The sequence below is a fragment of the Lampetra planeri genome, unplaced genomic scaffold (genome assembly GCF_965212315.1).
Source record: "Lampetra planeri unplaced genomic scaffold, kcLamPlan1.2.h2 scaffold_1991, whole genome shotgun sequence".
Taxonomy (NCBI): domain Eukaryota; kingdom Metazoa; phylum Chordata; class Hyperoartia; order Petromyzontiformes; family Petromyzontidae; genus Lampetra; species Lampetra planeri.
Window position 1 is genome coordinate 1 of NW_027614746.1, and position 21564 is coordinate 21564.

General features: G+C 44.8%; 2 protein-coding genes across 2 annotated transcripts; one reads left to right on the forward strand and one right to left on the reverse strand.

Moving 5' to 3' along the window:
• Positions 1-370: 370 nt before the first annotated feature.
• Positions 371-6562, forward strand: TAF4 (TATA-box binding protein associated factor 4). Its single transcript, XM_078623116.1, has 14 exons — positions 371-502; positions 729-871; positions 1565-1640; positions 1755-1877; positions 2030-2119; positions 2232-2388; positions 2798-2947; positions 3032-3134; positions 3232-3401; positions 3480-3610; positions 3763-3888; positions 4806-4862; positions 4941-5063; positions 6398-6562. Exons 1-14 carry the CDS (start codon positions 371-373, stop codon positions 6560-6562), a joined length of 1746 nt encoding a protein of 581 aa, XP_078479242.1.
• Positions 6563-15132: 8570 nt separating this feature from the next.
• On the reverse strand, positions 15133-21024 carry LOC144740248 (cadherin-4-like; the record flags this gene model as incomplete). Its single annotated transcript, XM_078623117.1, is given in 7 exon segments — positions 15133-15339; positions 16075-16239; positions 17242-17381; positions 17476-17709; positions 18364-18600; positions 20879-20927; positions 20930-21024. Coding segments are annotated over 7 exon segments (1127 nt in total), but the record flags the coding sequence as incomplete, so codon positions are not given.
• Between the last annotated feature and the right edge of the window lie 540 nt (positions 21025-21564).

The window sequence follows — 21564 nt, forward strand, 5'->3', positions numbered from 1 at the left end:
TCTAAAGTTTTTTAGGTTTGCTCTATGTGTTGTTTATGGATGTTGTGAGTTTCTCCTTTCTGGGGTTACTTAACTCAAGTTTGTCACTAAACACCTTAGAAAGCAGGTTAACTAAAATCCTTAATTTGTCAAATGTGACTTTGTCAGTCCTAAAATGAGGAAAACTCGTCAGTTTCAATTGTTTTCATATAAACTGACAGAATTCAAATTAAATGTCTTTAATGTTTACTTTTTTTAAAATTTAAGTTGATTAGGAACCATGAAATTATGGACAGCTCTGCAGTTTAGTGTTAGTTTTCATTAAACCTGTGATGTGAAACAGGCCCATGTTAACATGGTTGCCTCATACAAAGTCTGACTTGCCTCAGGGATGGTGCTTGTGCGCAGTGAGAGTGGACAACTGCTGATGATTCCTCAGCAGGCTCTGGCCCAGATGCAGGCTCAGGCACAGGGGGGTATGGCACCTAGGATTGCTGCGCCTACAGTCATGCCTCCGGACCAGGTGAGGTCACACATGCTGCCTAGAAAGCTTGTTGTCTCTGCAGCAATTAGTATTGACCAAGAACTCACTGACAGGAAGATAAGAGGGGACTTACAGGACGCAGTTTGTCTAACCTAAAAGCAGTGTGTCTTTTTGTTGTTGTTCTACATTTAAGCCTACAAGTCCAATGTAGTCCTTTTGATTTGAGGACTTGGCACCTAGTGTGTTTGTTTATGCCTTCTGTCAGACTCCTGGAAACCCCATCAGCAGCAGACAAGTGGCTCCCAGTGGCATTGTTCGACAGAGTGGTCCACCTCCAACATCGCTGTCGGCCACCACAACTCTTCATAGGCCTCCTATCCTTCAGGTAACGCCGTCTTTTTGTGTAATGTTAGTACTGACAGTGTTTTAATTAGCTTTGTTAATTTGTCTGTTATTTGGACTGAAAAACCTAAGTTTATTCATCCTTAAATGGGGACAATTCTGCAATAATTTTATGTAAACTGATAGAATTCAACATCCATAAGTTTCACGTGGAATTCAGGTTATAAATGAGGACAACGCTTTATAAGCAAACTCACAATTGTCACCAAACCTTCTTTGTGGACAGGACCTCTGACACTTTGACCACATTATGTAAACAAAAGAGAGTATGCCATATTTGTGGTAAATGTATGTACAAGTTTTTCATTTGTCAGAAAATGATAAAATATCTCTTGATTCTCATTATTAAAGGTAGTTTTCTGTATGTGTTGTTTAGAGTAGTTGTCTGTCCCACTTTAGTAGACACCAGACAGATTGGTTGGCAACAACATCAGGACATCTGTCTCTTCCGACTATCTGCTAAGGATTCTCTTATGAAGGCTTCGCGCCAGTCTGTGTCTATTCCAAAAGATTATCAGACATCAGACACAAGCTGCACAAGTCATTTGAAACAAATGATTGAAGATTGTTTTTGAATTGTAACATGTCGCTTTCTTCACCAAGCCTGAATTGTAGGCTTGGAAGCAGCTTCGAAACAGCTCTACATTCTTGGTACTCATAACAACGACTGTAACAGTAATGAAATCTGTCTTCCTAGAGTTCAGTTGCAGGGATGGGCCAGAGGACAGGCAGCCAAACGACTGGGACCACAGTCACGTCATTAACACTGAGCAAAGTGAGTCGCACCAGGGTTCAGAAAGAGCCGTGTGTCTGCCCTGTAATACCGATGAGATTTGACCTGTGTTCCGACAAAGGAAATTTGTCTAAATGCAACCTGTGTGCCTATTAGGAGACAATGGAGAATGTGAAGAAATGTAAGAACTTCTTGTCGACATTGATCAAGCTGGCATCCACTGGGAAACAGTCGACTGAGACTGCAGCGAGTGTGAGACAGCTGGTCAAGGACTTGCTGGTGAGTGACCTGTCAAGGACTGTTCAAACTGTTACTGGGCTCAAGCCAGAAGTGATTATGGCCACAGAAAGTCATGAAATAATATCATGAAGAAAAATAAGCAATGTAGATTTCTTAAATGTCTCTCACTCCAGGTCTTCTTGTTTTATTAGGAGGGCAAACTGGAAGCTGAGGAATTCACCAGCCAGTTGTACAAAGAGCTCAACTCCTCACCCCAACCTTACCTTGTGCCTTTCCTGAAGGTAAAAAGTCATTCTGTTGTTTCTAGACATTGAACCACACACTTATTCTATGATAGTATATGTGCTGTGTCTCACCAGATGCAATAAAAAAAAGTCATGTTTGTCTCGACAGAGAAGCCTTCCAGCCTTGAGGCAACTTACCCCAGACTCAGCAGCCTTCATCCAGCAGAGTCAGATCCCCCAGCCAGCATCAGGTTCAGTCCTGTACACATCAGCCATCCCAACCACGCCCACCACAGTGGTTCTGAGTAGCCCCGCCCCTCGCCTCAGTACGCCAGTCAGCAGGCCCCAGTTCCAGCCATGCATCAGCAAGCCAGGACTGACCCCCTCACTGGTAAGTGCGTTCCACTAGCAGCGCACGTCTGAGTTCGTACTCATACCGTAAAAACATTCACGTTGACAGCGAATAAAGTAGTTCTGTGTGTGAGTCATTGAAATGAAGAAAACCGGTTTATGCTGAGAAAAACGGTCACATTGTATTCAAAACGTTTCCCAGTCAGATAATTCCTCATTAGGAGGCTGTTCGGAAGGGAAGTGCAGCCAGTCAGATCTTGGCATACTGATGTTACCAACGAATCAGGTCATATCTGAAACATCGTATTTCTGTGTATGTTTTCTACTGCTTGATAATCAACAGTAAAATGTATAAAACAGCACATCCAGAGACTTCCTGAGTAGATCTTCTTATCCTCCAGCCTCAGCCGCAGAGAGCCATGTTGAGACCTCAGGTAAACTTGCCAGCGACCCCCGGGGTGACCCTCAGGAATCCAGCTCCGAGTCGCATTGTGCTGGGACAGCCGCAGATCCAGCTGAAAGACCTGCACCCATGTGAGCATGTCAAATGAGTGTGTGTGTGTGTCATTGTGTGACTAGGACCACTTACTGTTGTCTGTCACCTTCTGTCTCTGTCAGTTCCTGTGAGGCCAGAGGTGCCACTTATTTACAAACAGGCGTCTGCTGCAGCCTTGACGCCAGCTCAGAGGAATAAGCTGAGGGAGGCAGGTGGCACGTTTAAGTAAGAACAAAACTATTACAAGTTCAAGAAGATTTAAATGTAGAGCGAAAACACCCAGGTGTCATTATTAACGCGATTGGGTCACGAATGTTTGCAGAGACGATGACGACATCAATGATGTTGCTTCAATGGCCGGAGTAAACCTGTCAGAAGAAAGCGCTAACATCCTCGCAACCAATTCAGAACTAGTGGGATCAGTGACACATTCCTGTAACGACGAGGCATTTCTTTCCTGCGGCATGTTGCAGAGGAGAATGCTAGAGATTGGTGAGACCCCGGCACAATGATCAACTATGCATTATGGATCCAGCCCCTAAAGCCCCCATGTTTGTGTTTTCTGCCCAGGTCGGAGGTTTGGAGTGACAGAGTTCGGTGCAGAGGTAGTTAACTGCGTCTCCCATGCTACTCAGCAGCGACTCCAGAACTTGCTGGAAAAGGTTTCCGAAGTGGCCCAGCAGAAAAACATCAGTTTCAAGGTTTGCTGACAACCTGCTTTTCTTTTTTTTTTTTCATGAGAAAGTAGCTTTTTACAGTCATTATAATCACTCGCCCCACAGTTAACTTTGAACTTTGCATTTACAAGAAATAAATTACTTTTTGAGATATTTAGTTCTCTGTCTGTTGGCAGGAGGATGACAACCATGAACAGAACAGCGATGTTCGGGCTCAGCTCAAGTTCTTCGAACAGCTGGACCACTTGGAGAAACAGCGAAAGGAGGAACAGGAGAGAGAGATCCTCCTGAAGGCAGCTAAGGTAAAACATAGCTGACAGACACGGGGGTGTGTTGACATTCTGTGAATGGAAAAACCTCATCGCTTGAATAAGTGATTGAATCATTTATTGGTAGATTGAAACAACAGTTAATGCAGAGATGCATTTCTTTTCCTTGATGTTATTCCGTGCATTTAGATTCAGGAGACAGAATTTGCCCTGGAGCATTCAGAAGCATCAGCTTTTTTCGCTCATGATCGTACTCTGACATCTGTTAGTTTTCACTTCTTGGATTGAGTCAGGGACAAGTGTATCAGACAACAGATGTTTATTAGTTCCTCTTTCATTCGTATCTCTGCTCTCCACAGGTTCATTAATATTCCTGAAAGTTTGACAAATGGTCGACAGTGACTGATTGTGACTCACCCAAAGGACGTTTCTAACAAATGTGCTGTGCGATGAATCAAATTGCTCCAGGGCAAATTTATTACCCTAAAACAAATTCCTGTAACTATGTGACATTAGTCATAAAATGATGTGCAGCTGCAATAAATGATCTAACAAATGAGTAGAGTGCAAACCTGCAGCCCACTCGTCAACTGTATTCAGTAAACACATCCAAACCATCATGGTTGAACAGCATCAGCCATTTTCACGCTTCCGGTGATATTATAAGATTTTTTTAACTGTCCATATATTATTATATATTATCTATACTGTGTGTGTGTGTGTGTGTGTGTGTGTGTATGTAATATATATATATGTATATATTATTATTATATATGTCTATATATCTTGTTGTATATTTTCTTTTTCACACTCCAGGATTAACAAAGTAAAATATTCTGATCGTGATAATATTTTGATTTCGTATCTCCTCCCTGACACCTCCTTGTGTTGGGTCTCTGTCCTGCCAGCATCAGTCATTAACATACAGTATCTGTCTTTTTGTGTTGCAGTCTCGAGCTCGACAAGAGGACCCAGAGCAGCTGCGTCTGAAGCAGAAAGCAAAGGAGGTACGATGAGCGGAGGGGCTGAAGGTTTGAGGGGCTGCAAGGTTGAACCTCCCTGTCGGTGTGTGTGTGTGCGCACAGATGCAGCAACAGGAGCTGGCTCAGATGAGACAGAGGGAGGCCAACCTGACAGCTCTGGCAGCCATCGGCCCCCGGAAGAAGAGGAAGATTCTGGACTCTCCATCCACCTCTGCTGCAGTGGAGGTAAAATTGACACATTCTCCTAGTTCTAGTATCTGATGCTGCTCTGTGTAGAGCATCTTTAAAAACGGAGTTATCACCGAGGACAGTTGTCTCAGTGACTGACTAGAAAGGCACGTTACACACTAACAGTGTATTGGGAGGAGACAGTGACATGTCACAGAGTCACAGTCCGTCTGGAAATCAGCTGCTTTCAACACAAGTGGTGGCTAACGAGAGCTTCAGTCATTTGTTGGTTTCCTGGGTGATGATTTGGTGATGAACTGTCCCTGGAAACACACACACCACGCTGACAGAAGCTGCTGTCTGTAAGAAATGGCCCAGTTTCCATTGTGGGTCCATTGTGGATCCATTGTGTTTCTGACAGGAACAAGCATATAAGAGTAACATCTTCTCGCCCTTGCTTTGACAAAAATGTTTTTTCTTGTAAGTTCATTGCAAAGTGGTCTCACAGTGGAGTATAAAAGAGTTTCATCGAACTTTGTCCATCATGTGAATAAAACCTCATAAGAAAAGTGATTCCAAAGGAATTTCTGAAGTAGTTTATTTTAGCAGCAGGAACATTCTTCACAGGTTCATGGCTCAAGAAAGAGACTTGAAATGGCTGCGAGCAGAGAAAATGGATATGTACTCTGCAGTGGTACAAATATCTGGTGGCCCAGGCAACTGTCAACTGTATGTTTGGGACCGCAACTTCACAGCCAGATTGTTGCTTGACGTTGTCATGTCTCAAATCCTGCTGCCTCCACGACACGAGGAACATCTGTGATTTCAGAATCAGGATGATACATCTAGACATTTACATTTCATTTTTTGAAGTATATTTTAATAAACATTGAACATAAACGGGTTCAATGGTCAAATATTTGGAATTTCGGTGTGTGAAGTCATTAATCTCCATTTAGACACAGTGCGTTTATAACGTTGAAAACCTGGCTGTTGATTTAGTTTGTGCTGATGCTGTAAATGAAAGGAAATTCATATATTTTCTTTTACCTTTAGGTTACATTTTTGTTATCTGCCTACAGTGTGATATGAAATGACTGAATTTGTCTTAGTCGTCCCGTTTTAGCCTGTTTTTTCAGTAAGTTTCTGGCCGTTCTCAGCAAAAAGTCAGTGAAAAACATTTGTGGAAGTTCATATTGAAACATAACCCGCACTAAGAAAAGACACCTTCTACTTTGTTTTCATGTCCTATTGCACGCCGTCACACCCATTGCCACTCCAAATTGGTTGCTGATATTGATTTAAATAAGAAATCCCCAAAAAGTGACCGAGCCGAAGCGTGCGCACCCCCTGAACGGTTCTCCCCTGTGTCTGTGTCTGTGTCTGTGCAGGGATCAGGAACCGGTCCCTCTCTGTCCAGCAGCGCTGCTGCTTCAGGCTCCAGACAAACACGACAGCGCATCACGCGTGTCAATCTCAGGGACCTGCTCTTCTGTTTGGAGAATGAGAGATTCACCAGTCGCTCCCATTTCCTCTACAAGGGCTTTCTGAAATAGGCTCCTTGATGTCAGAGAGGAGGGGGGAGGAGGGTTGAAGTAACACGCGGGGAGAGACCGACCACTCCCACCGCAGAAAGGGCAGCGACTTGGTCCACGTCAACGGTTTTCACGTTCGCATGAGAACCGGAAACTGCAAAGTAGCCATACTGGATGGCCTCTCTACCTCCCTCCTCAAATAGGCCTGTGTTCTTTTAGAGTAGTCATGGACTTACTAACTTGTTCATTGCAGAAGGTGATTTATTCTGTATGTTTTATTAGGAAAGAGTTTTCTATTAACAATTGAGATATTGTACAAATATGCACTGTAACACACTAGTTTATTTTCCGACTATTTGTATGTGCAGTCGTAGGTTAACAGACCACCTGAGAGAATTTTTATCAAAAAAACTTTATTTTTGTTTTTGTAAGCCAAATTAGTTTGAACTGCGTAATCTACTGAGTTGCCTTCCTAACAATAAATAAGCCATATAGTCGGCGTCCTGAAGCGATTTACCTGCTGTAAACTCACGTCATCTCCATAACTCTACTTGATTTTTTTTTTTCTCCTCCCAGCATATTTATTTACTAAACCCAAGCGTGAATTAATGTTCATTTATTTATTTAATTGTGACATCAAAGTTGTTTCATGTAGCAGACATTTCAAAGTGACATGTGTTTATCTGTGTAGGACACGATGATTTTTTTTATTATTATTTTGTTGAGTGTGTAGAGTTCAATGCTTGAAGAGAGTGTATTATTATTAATATTATTTTTTTGCTTTGTAGTTGTTGCCACTGTAATGGGTTTGATTCGCAGGAAAGCATACGACCTGCACGGCTAACTTACGGCTACCTTCAATTAATTCAATTTTTTTTTTTTTGCCGACCAACCCAGTGTTTTCTCTCTTCACTGGCAACTGACGGTGTCCTCCAATCACTTCTGTCCTTCACACCCCCTTTGATTTTTCCAATATATGACTTCAATTAGTCTTATACTGTATATTTGTAAAAGATAAACAATGACTTTTACATACGCTTTTGTATAAATGTGACAAATTACCCAAACAACAACAGGAAAAATACATTTTCTCTATTGAAAAGTTTACATAAATATTGATTTTCATTTTACTGTTCATGTCATGTGGTGTGTCTCACGGTTTTTCATTGTAAGCCACTAGGGGGCACCATTGCTTTACAAGAACATCTGGCTGTGTACAGCACGTGACACTGAGGATAGTTACAGGTTTGTATATGTGAACACACTGATCACATTTAATTCCTTTCTGCACCGCCTGAGCTCAGATAATTTCATCCTCCAACCTTTAGGAGCCACATGGAGTGTGTGTCTCTTGGGTCTGCACCAGTATGTGCTGAACAACTCCCACAAGAACAAAACACACTGAAAACACACACATGCACACTCACTAACACACTGCGCACCCACTCTTCTTTGTTGAGTCTAACACCGTTATCAGCCCGACACATGGTGCGCTGGCAACATCTGCCACATCAGCTGCTAACATTCACCACAACCGTCGGCTGGAAATAATTAGGCCTCTCTGCCACTGGGACGGCCGCCTGATGTCACAATGCCTGGGAGCGGCTTTCCACCACGGAGGAACAATAAGTGGACACTTGGCACTATCAGTGGTGATGAGCTGCAGTTTGGTCTTCATAATGAAAGTACGTGTAAAAGCCACTAGGTGGTATTAGCTCATTTTACCAGTCTACAGGGTTTCCGCTGTGTGGTCGGCACGGACTGAGACACTTTTGTCCTTTAGCTGTTAATATTCCTCCGTTGAATTTATTTCCTGGTTTCCGATTTGCTGCTGGATTATACTTCACTCACCCAGCCTGAACCTTTCTCATACCGCCTTTGGTCAACAAAGCCCCTGCGTAGTGATTAATATCAAATAATTGGGCTACTGTGAGAAGGCACTTTAGCTCTGGATTCTCCTCGTGACTACAGATCCAGTGCAGCCTGACACTGTCTCGTTGCATCTGTGTGTGGGGCGACACAGGTTAAGGCCTCGCCCCCGGGACCTCAACCTGATCCAATATTTTTGCAGGTAATCCCCTTCCACTCCTCAACACTGCTGCTCTTTCAGAGTTAAGTCCACATAAGCTCCCACTTGAGTGCCAGAGGCAGCGCAGCAATAGGGATGGTGCGGTTGCCTAGCAACGTTTCAGTGACTGCACCTGAGGGTGTTGGGTAAACACCCTGAGCTTGCCAGAGGGAACGAGAGACATCACTGTTCCCTTCCTTCCACGTATTAATGGGGGCTGTCATTGATTTCATTCAGTGCTTTTTCTTTGCAGTGGGTGATATTGTGTACTATATTTATTATGTGTGTGTGTGTGTGTGTGTGTGTGTGTGTTGGGTGGGGGTGGCAGTGGTATGCTCTAATGCTCTTTCCTTTCAGAGCTCATCTGTTGGTCTTTACTTTGCTTCCCAAGCCCAGGGTGCATTTGTGTGCCTCCAGGACGTGATCTGACATCTACAGTAGTGTGTCTCAGCAGGGTGCTACTCTCTGTTATAACTCTCCAGCCTAAAATTCACGGCTTGTTTATGCTCACAGAGGGGCTTAGATTTAATTACGGTTCGAAGCTGAGGAAAGCTCCCCCAGCACAGATTACTTACATGGATTCCAAGGTAATGAAATTTTTTATTAATCTCCAATAACTAGGTGAATATCAAGGTTGTTATAGATTTTTGCACTGATGCTATTTTGCAAACGGAAGATTTTCAAAATTCCATTTCATCGTATTCAGTCTGTGAGACAAATGAAATACTAAAAGTCAGCTAATTAATTTGATCCATTTCAACGCATCCCTGCGTATTGTTGATTAAGCGCCGAGCTTATGAATAAAATCCCTCCTCGGAGGGACATGAGAATGTGATTTGGATGAACTGATGTGGCACACAGGGATTCAGTTGCTGCACTTTATCATCTATTAAGATCCAGGAGCCTATAAGCAATTTTATCTTGCAATGAAAGAAGAGAATTATTTTCAGTCTCGGCTGATGACTCAGACACTGTAACGTACAGTTGAGTGCCCCACATCTCCTCACAACTCCGTGACCCGTGCCACCAAAGTTAATGCTGACGCGAGAACTCTTTTGTTCCAGGGTCATCTGGGGCAGTTCGGTGTGGCTCCGAGACGCTGTGATCAGGCTGGTGTTTATGACTGCTGCTGAACTGGGTTTGTAAGCGTGGCTGAACCTGAAGCGGGGGTTAATAGCCTCTTGGCCTCTTTAATGAAGCTGGATCAGGCCTCACGGTGTCGGCCCGCAGGAGAGGGACATTTACACAGTCACATCCGATATGGCGTGGGTTCGCGCGCTGCGTGGATGCACCTGCAGTTTCACACAAATGAAATGTCGAACAAACACCGCTTAAGTGTCAATTTATGTTAAAGACAGAATAACGCTGCATTTAATCCCTGCATTTATCTTCAAGCGGGTTCTCCGATTCATGCGGTCATGTGATTCTGTACCGGGAAGAAAGAAAACATGAAAAGGAATCTAAATCACCGTGAAACATCTTGAGGCTCCCACCTCACCTTGAAGCACTAAACTTCAGAGAGACACAAATTAATTATGTATGAAAAATGTTTTAATGGGGAATCAGTGTGAAACACATATCGGGCGTTTTAACGGAACAAGGCGTTTGTATGGGGAACCCATTAGAGCGGCGGCTTCAAGCTGTGACTAATCAGCTTTCATTAGGCACATGACCAGAGAGGTTGACGTTCCTCCCTGTCATGCTGTTGTAATATCATCATAACAGTTACAAGACCACACAGGGGCGCTGATCAATTATTTATTTTTTACTAATGGCTTTGCTATATATCCATTATTCATCAGAAGCTCTGGTTTGTCTGTCTGAAGTTGACAGTATGGAGGGACAGACGGGAATGGAAGTGTGACTGCGCCCTGAAGGACACCGGAGCTGGACCTGGGTGGGGAGGAATCATCTCTTAGACACTGAGCCTCTTTCCTGGGAATGGCTGATGTGAAGAATAACATCCAGCTGAGAAGGAGAAGCCGTCTTGTCATCACACAAATACTACCTCTTCCGTCAGGGTGAGGACCCACCCCCCCCTCCACCCCCCAAAAGCTGAAACCTCAGGGAGAACCTCAGAAGGAGGGATCCCTCTCTCTGGGACGGACAGACCAACAGGTGTTGAATGTACCGACAATGAAGGTTCTGAGGTGAAAGAGATTTAGTCTCTGAAGGTTCCTAAAGAGTCCAACAGTGACTGTCAGTCCATGTCTGTCCAATCACTGGTGGTGGCTGGAGAGACCCGGGAGATGAGGAGGCTGTCCCACGGATCCTGGCAATGGGGGGAGAGTCAGTCGTCCCAGGATCAGCAGACCTGGATCTACCCAACAACTTGATTTTCATCCACAACAAACATATTGTATCTGTAACTGCATGTGACATCACACAGTGAACAAGCCCATCCCGCATCCCATCATCTAATTATTTACTGCAGCGCCATTAAGTCGGTTAGTTGGGAGGACGTCGGGCATAACACACAGCGTTACACAAACCAACAGTTTGACTCGTCAGCGGATCCTGGAAGTAACATCGTTTATCCCGAGAGGCGAGTTGTTCATAGCACGGAAATCTGTGAGACCCTGTGAATAAGAAGGGTTGAGGAATGTTCAGAGAAAACATATCTCTGTGCTGGAAGCAAAATGACTCGTCCTGTCCAATGTGATTGAGATCAGTCCGATACCGAGTGAGACACCAAAGCCCTAAGACATTCAAAAAATACATTTACTGTAGTAAAACCTTGGAGGATTTAGACTGCAGCCTGCTGTGACTTCTTGCCGCTGGGATGGCTACTGCCAGTCAGACAGGGGAAGAAGTCCAGGGAGATTTACTGCAGACGCGCCGAGGTCCACTAATATCATTAGATGAAACCGCAGCGTTGACCTGCATCTGTAATGTAATGGCAGCGTGTCAGGATAATAAGAAATGCTCCAAAGATATTCCACAAACGAGGAGGTGATTGAACAGTGATGGAGGTTGTTATGAGACAACGTACATGTTATCACTGGATACTGCTGAACAGTGTCTCTGTAATGATCTTTTCTGTGATTCATACACCGTTAATACACCGGAAAAAAAACAAGCACATTTAGTGGCTAAAATTCTCATTTAATACTCTAATACTGATCTACAGGTGAAGGAATAGTACTCAGTGTTGTCAGCTGATGTCAGCTGATGTCAGCTGACTATTGTGTAACTGGATATGCTTCGATATCACATGTACTTACTCTCAGTCCCTCATGTAATTGACAGGTAATGAAGTGAGATAGTTCCTAGCTGAAAGTGCCAAATAATGAGGTGTAACAAATAACTTATTTGATACTTGTTCGTGAAGAACTTCAGATTCAAGTTGAAGACATTAGCTTCCTTTCGTTCGTATACTGCTGCCCTGCAAAAAAAAAAAAAAAATCTATTAAGTGCTTCTTTCATGTGCAGTTTAATAATGCACATACAGTGTTTTATCGCTGACTGACATGAATCTGACTGATAGAATTAGCTGAACCACTCATAAATGGCCTGTAGTTAAACTGGAGAAATTCCCCTCACTTGAGCAGGAAACATCTGATTCATTCTGCTGCTTTGATCTCGTTTTAGACCGAGTCCTAAAATAGCGGGGAGCCCGGCGTTGTGTCAGCGGGAAAGTAGGCAGCAGAGCCGACCTGACCTGGGCGGGTCCTCCGCTGCAGAGCAAATGACGACGCTGAACTGTTGATTACTCAGACGCCATCCCAAGCAGCAACCAGCAGTGACTGTTAAGACTGGACTGCAGTCCCCCCCCCCCGTTTGGTGTATGTCTGCTGTTTATGAGGGGGCCAGCTTCAGTTCGCGTTCTTCTCTCACTCCACTCATCTGTCCCAGGGAAAACAGTGAAGCCATCAAACACACCTCCTGGGGAATTAATCTCTCCATCTGCAGACGGGCGATGACTCTTTACCACTGATTACCGTTTTGGCACCGCAGAGATCAACTGATCGGATCTCGTCGAGTTTGCCAAGTGTGCAGACCTCTCATTAGAAGTTTGGTTTATGACTGGATGTTTTCATCGCACCAGAGATGAACAGGTCGATCAAAGCACCTCCAATGAACTCCTCCGATCAGCTGTTCCTCCAGCGACATGTTTCAGTGGGTCTTTTCACTCTGACAATAACTCATGCCACCTTTTCCACTATATTCCGCTTTCTTCTCAGACTGTGATGCGTTGCGGCTACTGTTGTTGAACCTCCCTTCTCACCTCCGCTGACCCTCCTTCCTTCTCACTAATCCCGTCCTGACTCGTCCTACCTGCAGCCTGCTACCACCTCATTTTTCTCCCACTGCCATACTGACTGCCTCTTGCTTTCTCTCTGGGTGTCTCATTAAAGGAGCTCTATCTAATGAGATTACGCCATGGGGATTAATGGTGTGGCTAATTGATAGACACACAGCCGGAGAGGATTAAACCCCTTTAAAATACCCAGTGGGTTTTTTTTTTTTGGTGCTTCAGTTGGCTAATTGAAATCACAGGAATGGACACAAATATAGTTCTTGACCCCCAAACCCCACGAACCCACTGCTTCCTTCCTCCCAGGTGCAATTACAGGACAGATAACTGATTAGAAAACGATGCCGTAACAAAACCAAAGGGCCGGATATTAACTATATATTCCATTCCAGGGAGTTGTTTCATTACATCGTTATAGTTATATAATTGATAATATATTCCAAAATTACTGTAGTTATGCAAAGTTTTCACTTTTTTTTAACCATCCCACATCAAACTGTACAGCATGCACCTGAAAACACTGCAGGTATTGAAAAAAAGATGGCAAATTTTCAAAACATGTCTTATTTATTTTCTAAAGCACACATCCAATATCTATATGAATGAATAAAAGAATTCCAGTACACTGAATAATAGAACAACTATCAGCAGGCATGTGGGTAATAAACCTACATTGTCCCAAGGCCGGAGGCCTGTGGGAGGAACATGGACGATACAGAGTGTGTGTGTGGGGGAGGGGCTGTGTTTTATATATATATACCATATATATATAAAAGCATTTTACAAAATAACATGGAAAAGAAAATAAAAGAGCTAAACAAAGAACCTGGAATTTAATGCTTCAACAAAATCTCCACATGTTAAAAATGAATGGGCAAAGAAATCCCCTGCGCCCAGCGAAGAGCGAGAGAACTAGAGCAGCAGATTTGATGTCAATACTTCAAAAATAGGTATCTTACAGTATTTTTTTTTGTTTGTTTGTTTGTTTTCTCAGTGTCTCATTTACAGAGTATATTCATATGGTTTCCGCTGACTATTTTCACATTCTCACCACATTGTAACAAGTGCTTTGAGTAAAACATCTTGAAAACAAAGACAAAAAAAAAAAAAACAAAAAAAAAACATGCACCTTTCATAGTTTTGTTGGCCTATAAAAAACGGGAATGTTCAAGGCGACAAAAATAAAAACGAAAACAACAAAAAAAAAAGGTTAAGTACTTCTCAGAGTGCCTTAATTCCAAGGTTCATTTGCACCGTCCTATACTGTCTGACTAACCGGATCATGCCTACATAAGCTTTACAATGTGGAGAGGGCAACACAAAACCATACGGGACAGGCAAGCGTCTCAACATAACGGCTCCTAAAGTCACGAGCCCACGGAGGAAAGGCAATTAGAAAACCCCCACTAGTATAAAAATGGTCGTGTTGACAGGTGATGCTTGTGAAAGTCACCGTGAGCAGGTCCTTGGAGAAGACGCCTCTCCTCACATGACACGACTCTTACTGCCTCTTCTTCCTGGCCGTATTTCACAAGGATGTGATATCTGATCAGCCCTGGTTGTGTTCCTCCGTCCTGGGACTGGCTGCTGGGGTTGGACGGTTGGGGTGTGGGGGGGGGGTTGGCTGGGGGTGGGAGGAGCGTAAGGGGAGGTGATGAGAGAAAGTACTTCCACTGTACTGCATGAATGGCAACCGATCCTGAGATAGCAGGAGTCTGATACAAAAACACAGCACAAAAGGCACTTTATAAAATGACAGTGCTTCTGTTCTAAGGAAATTCAAGTTGAAAGAGTGAAAGAGTCAGAGAGCATCTTCCCAAAAAACATTCTCTTCAGTGTGAGACTAAAGCAAGAGATGGTATCTTTTAACAATCAATGCACAAAATACACTATATGTGTCTCTCACTACCGCCTTGATTTGTCCCCAGGGTGCTCGGGGTCCAGCACGGTGAGAGAACAGCCAAAACAAAACATCACACTTCAAACTTGCCATTACAAAGTATAAAGCCAGAATGCAGTTGTGTTGCAGCAGAATTCACGTTTGCTGGCTTAGTTGCGGTGAGCAAACGCAGCCCGTGTCAGGGTCCACTCCTCACATGTCCACCGTGGGGCCTGCGTCCCGCTCCTGCCGCCTGCCTGTGGGTTTCCAGGAGCATCCCTCTGAATGACCCGCCTCTCCCGACCCCTGCCACGGCCCCCTCTCCCCCTCCGCCACCACCACCACCACCACCACCATCACCCCTGCCCTCCCCACCTCCTCTGCTCTCAGTCGTCGTCCCCTCCCCCGTAGAGGTCAGCCAGCTTCTTGAAGCGCGGGCCCCAGTCGTTGAGGTAGTCATAGTCCTGGTCCCCTGAGCTGGTGGAGTTGAGCGAGCTGACGGAGCCAGCGGTCGAACCGCTGCCCTCGTAGTCAAACACCAGCAAGGAGTCATAGGGGGGAGCTGTGGGGTCGTTATCCGCTGCCCTTAAACCCTGGAGACACCGAGATAAGAAAGATGGAATCAGACACCTCCCAGTCTGTGAAGATAAAACGATAAAACGATAAAAGATGAAACGTCGAGCTGGAACGTGCAACAATCTCCTCCAGCTCCACCACCCCCCGTTCATCCATGTTTTCACCCACCCTCTCTGGACAAGTTGGTGCATATATTTGTGAAAGCAGTGGTGTGTTTTTGTTACCTGAGGGGTCATCAGACGGGACAACTCCTCAGTGTGACCGTCACACTCACCGAGTCAATAAACTGCCCGAACCCATCCGTCATAACACACACATTCTGCAGCTGCTGTGTGTGTGTGTGCATATTTTACACACTGGGGACGTGCAATTCAGCCTGCGTACATAGTGGATGTATATATTGCTGTGTATTTTATGTTCCTACACCTATGTTTTCCGTCCCGTTGGTTAAATGTCTGCTGTATGCAACTGAATTTGTAAAAATAAATTAGTTTGTTTCTTTGCATCGAGCGTTTCCAGATTCGACAGAGAAAATGCTGTGTCACTGACGGAACTGTGGAACGGGCGAACACACCCAGCAGCTCCTCGGCTGTGGGGAACAGCTGAGGTTCCCCACAATTCAAAGACACTGCAAATTGTTGCCAGTTAAAATTCATGTTGTGTCACATCGATGTGGGTAACATCCGCAGCAGGGAGCTTTAGAAACAGACACACAACACAGCACCGTTTATCTCCATCCAGCTGACACCTACATCATTAATGAAGTCTCCTATATCTCCAGGGTGGGGCAGATTGGCTCTGATGGGATACTGTGACTCAGGGATCACAGGCCTCTCGTCCACCCTGCGCACCCCCGACGGCTTATTGATGATGTGGTCCAGAGACTCCGGCTGCTGCAGCTGGCTCAGGTCATAGTCCTGGACAAGTGCCGGGGGGAGGGAAAAGACAAACAGATGTGTGTGTTCCAAGTTCTGGTGGCCTGAATTCACTGCAAAAACTGCAATTCTGAAAATCTGTAGCTGGCTTGAAAGAATTTCCCACGTTTACACATGAGGATGCAAGCACATGTTTACATGACATTACATTTGAGGACATCGTTAAATAAGTAACACCTTCTTTAAACCATTCAAAAATGAATGATTCATTCATAAAATGAGGCTGAACAGGTCTGACTCACGCAAATTCACATGCACGCACACACACTCCCACTTTCTCCTCACCAAGAAACAGTCAAACTGTGTTCTGCTCTCATTTTGTTGATATTTCTGTACCAGTTAATGTGACTGTTGGTAATTCTTGCTGTTTAATTTATATTCATTGCTGATTTCTGCGAGTCTGAGGTCTAATTTGTCAAATTACAGATAACGAGGCTGCACCTCAGAAATACTGTCGAGGTGTTTGTTAAGTTCTCCTTCGTGCTTTGCTGAAGCTCGTAAATAATTACATTACATTACATTACATTGCATTTCCTGCAATTATTATAATTACAGGCAATTGATGTGGAAATAATTGATATGAAATATTACTCTTGTGCAGAGAATAAAGATGATAGAGCGTGACGGCGTCAAAGTTTATGAAGGTACTCAGACAGTATTTCAGCCGGAGGCATCTGCAAACAGATTACACAGAATTCAAGTACCTGATTTAAGCAAAAGAGGAACTTTGCCCCCTTTTCAGAATCTCACTCAAAAAGCAGATTCAGATCTCCACAGAACGGAGCTGACCTCCATTGACCGGCTGCATTTGTACATTTCAGTAGGAGTTTTTTTTTTTCTTTTTCATGGTTATCTTCCTTTTAGTGAGACGTTAAAGGGACTTTTGTGTTGAAGAGCACAGATATGTGAAACACGTCTGCCCTGACCAGCAGCTTTTAGTGCGTCTACATGACGATGATTACTTTTAGGACCGACAAAAGATACCTGGTCCTCCTCTCCCCCTCCTTCCTCATCATACTTGAGGATATTGTCTCTGACATCGTCTTCAGGGTCAATCAACAAAGGCATTGCCTGCCGCTCCTTCTCTCTGCGCTTCATCCACACCACAAACAAGAGAACCATACCTGGGGGGGGGAATTGCAAACATCAGGAGGAGGAAAGGAAAAGTTTTGTACATCTCAAAGCGATATCACGCCCGCTGGCGCCACCTGTACTCACAGAGGAGTATAATGATGCAGATGAGTATAGCGATGATGGCCCCCGTGCCGAGGCCGGCGGCCGCCACAGCCCCGGTGGTGCTGCAGTCGCCGTTGTGATCACAGGGACACACTTTGACTCTGATCATGGAGCGGTTGGACAAAGGAGGGTTCCCTGAGTCGGACACGATGACGGGGATGTTGTACACGTTCGCCTCAAGGTACGGAATCCTCAACCTGACCTGAGCGTGGTCGCCTGACGACAGAGAAGACAACATTAGATTAGACGGCGCCGGGGAGAAAAATGCATGTTGTTCACTGCGGGGTGTCGTGTCGCCGTGTGCAGCGGCACAAATGAATGAGACATACTGTAGAAGCGCGAGCCGAACAAAGCAGAGCAGAGCAGTAATCACTCGGACACGTGCGAGCAACGAGACGCACGGCGTACAGCATCCATCAGTCAGTCACGCTGAGACAAGAGCCTCAGTGGGAGACGAGCCCAGGTATGTGATCAGATTTGTCCTTAAGACAACTGTGGTGATACATCCATCTGGGCGGATTAGGTGACAGATCGGCAGCTCAGGGGACAAGGAGATGAATGAATCTCATTTGTCACAAACAATAGATCATACGTCAACCCTGGATAGCGTCTGTCACTGCGAGCTTCGCAAGACATTCGGTCAAACTTGAAGTCGGGGCGCTCGCAGCCATCCCAGAGCCCTCGATGGGTTACCCTCAGGGTGGGGTTTTTTTTTTTTTTTTTTCATCTGTTGAATTTCAGTGTTTAATTTAGCCAGGGGATCTGGGGAGCGATGGCTCATCATTCCGTCATGCTCCATACATCGTACGTCACATTCGGACATTTCATGTTTTGTCAGTATGAACCATAAATGTTTCGGTGTTTCATTACCGTCGAGTCTAGAGATGGTCCAGTTGTGGCGAACGCTGGCAGGAAAGGAAGGCAGCTCGAAGATGAATGGCCCCACATTTGGGTCGGCATCGGCGTCTGACGCGGTGATGTTTATCTTGGAGTTGGGGTGTTGGTGCTGGCACACTTGGGCCTCCCGGGGACTCAGCACTGGCGCGTTGTCATTTATGTCAATCAGGTATATCTGAAGGGTTCCTGTCCCACTAGCTTGAGGCGAACCTGGGGGGGGGGGCGGCGAGAGGAGAGAGGCAGAGGGATCAAAGGTGGATTCACCTTAGAGGAGGTGTTGCTAAACGGACGTAGCGACGGGGAGAGGAGAGAACAGTGGTGATGGGATGACATGATGGGGCAAGAAGCGAGAGAGGGGAGCGTGATGAAACACAAGATCGGATCTTTCAATACCAATCACGTCTTCCAGGTGATTCAAGCGTGGAACTGTGAAAATGAGGAGAGCAGGTAGAGAACCGGCGGAGGAGTGCTGGTGGTGGTGATAGGGTGTTGGCGGGGCCACAGAGAGGCCATACATTTTTTAGTCGTTGTGTTTTGAACTCTCTGACAGGCTGAGACGAGACTGATTGGAGAGGACAACACCCACATAAAAAATGCCGTTATGTGCACGCTGCAAAGCCCGCTGGGAAACGCCTCAAACAATAACCTCTGCTACACCCACTAACTCATCATAACTTATTCAGGTACATTTGTAGTTTTTCTCTCTGCTGTCAGACCAAAACTACCTTTGTTTTTGTTTTTGTTTTTGAGTGGGGTGGGGGCAACTGGTACCGTTGTCTTTCTTGCCTGCAGTTTCCTTTTCAAACGTAACATCAACCTTAAGTTTGTTGTTGTTGGTGTTTTGTCACAAGCAGATCTGCATGAACACCCCCTTTTCATGACGTCTCCGTGAGGTATTAATTCAATGTTTGTCACCAACACTGACGTGTGTGTGTGTGTGCAATGTTTGTCACCAACACTGACGTGTGTGTGTGTGTGTGTGAACGACCCGCTGCAGTGTGGTCTTGACCCCACACCAACGCCCACCAGACTGGCAGGAAAGGGATGACTGGTGTGCTGCGGCGCACACAGTTGACCACAGCGGCTCATCAGCGCGGGTACCCTCAAAGCCGTTTCTCCATCAGACAACTACGTCAAGGCCCGACGCCGACAGCCTCAAGGCCCATCGACCGTCTTGTCGGTTATGATTGGCTGGCTGCTTTGTTGCCTTTTGTGCTTCGCTTGAGTGCAATGAGTTAAAAGAATTTCAATCAAAGTGAAATATATCCCCTTGTTGACACGGGGGCACCACAATCAATAGGCAGCAAACGCTTTGATCTGAAGTTGGTGTGCTTCGGGGCGGCTAGTCCCTCTTTCTCATTGAGTAAGAACACCTGGGTCCGTCCTGTTTACACAGAGAGCAGGAACCTCTATTTGTTCTATGTTTGTACTTTTACTTTGTATAGCCTGATAATCACGACCTTTATTTACAGAACCACACTTTCGTCTGACAGAGACTGCGGGGGCCCGTTCCAGAAAGCAAATCTATTGGAAAACCCTGTTTTTTATAAAAAATACTATTAATGACGAAAACTCTGTCGAATTTTGTTCAACTGGCATAAATCAAACCAAATCAAACAGACATGTCAGTTCTTTCTTTCCTTCAGCCATCCAGCTGGTGTGAATGTGTCCTATGTATCTACGTATTTCTTTATTTCACTATTGTAATTGGACTGTACTATGGTACATGAACTTCCTGGGTCCTTTGCCGTTACCGTTACCGCTGCTGAAAACGCTGCCATCCCTCAAGTCCAGGCCAAGTTGTTGCCACTGATGGATTTTGTGTTGTCTTGTTTTTGTATGTGATTTGTGACCATAAACGTGGTCACAAGTGATAAATAAAGCTGTTTGAACTTGAACAAACCAAATAGCTTTGGAATTTAGATGTATATATAACCCAAATTTCAGGATGAATTTTTCACTAAACCTGCTTTCTGGAACGGGCTCCAGAGCGATTGGCGGTCTGTCTGCATTTACATACAGCTGTGTGTGTATGAATACACTCGCTGACATGGCAAAGCGAGCGGCTCTGAGAAACTTTGTTGGAGCTTTTTCCAGCAAATATCAGCGTCCCGTCAATGTGCCGATGCAGTTTTCTATCTTTATCACCATTCACAGCTGAATGCATGGACATGCGGTCTTAAACATTATAAAAAAAAAAAAAAAAAAAGTTCAGAAGTTGTATGATGAATAATGTCAGTTTGGATTGATTGTCAGCAAACCAAGAATGTAGATGATGGGATAATATTTCAGTGGATCTTTTTCCCGCTGATGGCACTAAATGACCCAAAGTCACTGGGATTCCACCGGAGGTGGATGACGTTCATGTTCCATCTTTATCTGGGTGAAACATCCTCTGACTGAGATGACGATTCTACAGGTACACGGCTCTGACAAACCACAACACACACACACACACACACAGTCGGGCCTCACTTACCGGACTTACCATTGTCGAAGGCCAGAAATGTGGCCTCATATACGTTGTTTTTTGACATACATGGGACTCTCGGTCGAGGAGGGCCATGGTGGTGATCTGACCGTTGGTCCTGTTGATCTTTAGCCAGTTCGCTGGGTCTGGAGAGCTTGGAGTACCTGAACACACACACACACAGAGGGAGAAACAGACTTCGTTATTTCCTTCGGCACTGACACAAAAACACTTTCCAGAAAATTAACATTCACAGCCAACTGTTCCTTACATTGCAGCAGCACTGAATGTTTAATTTGTTGCTCCCAAAGTCCCGTTTATTCTGTGGAATGTTCATTACCATAATAAGCAATATCAGCCAAGCACCTTTGAAATATTACAGTGGCATGGTGAGTGGAAACATATGTTCGCCCAACTTATCATAGCACGAGCTCATTATCATGAAGACTGAGGAAAACATGATTCCATATGGAGAACAGCCGAAGCGGCACTCTGAACTTCAGTGCTTTCTGTTCCCACAAGCAGTAACAGCTCCTCACAGTCACCGGCAGAGTGTCAGATAGTGACCAGCTGCAAATAAACTCTATGAATCCATTAACAAGTGTGACAAGCCTCGGCTCAGACTGAGTGAGAGAGTGCTTCTTATTCCAGTTTGAATGAGACTGGTTAATTGTCAACAAGTGAGAAGTCCCACCTGCAGGTAG

Coding starts and splice junctions, on each gene's coding strand:
- TAF4 (XM_078623116.1), top strand. CDS start 371: ATGGTGCTTGTGCGCAGTGAGAGTGGACAACTGCTGATGATTCCTCAG. Junction 503..728: donor CAGTCATGCCTCCGGACCAG/GTGAGGTCACAC, acceptor GCCTTCTGTCAG/ACTCCTGGAAACCCCATCAG. Junction 5,064..6,397: donor CCACCTCTGCTGCAGTGGAG/GTAAAATTGACA, acceptor GTGTCTGTGCAG/GGATCAGGAACCGGTCCCTC.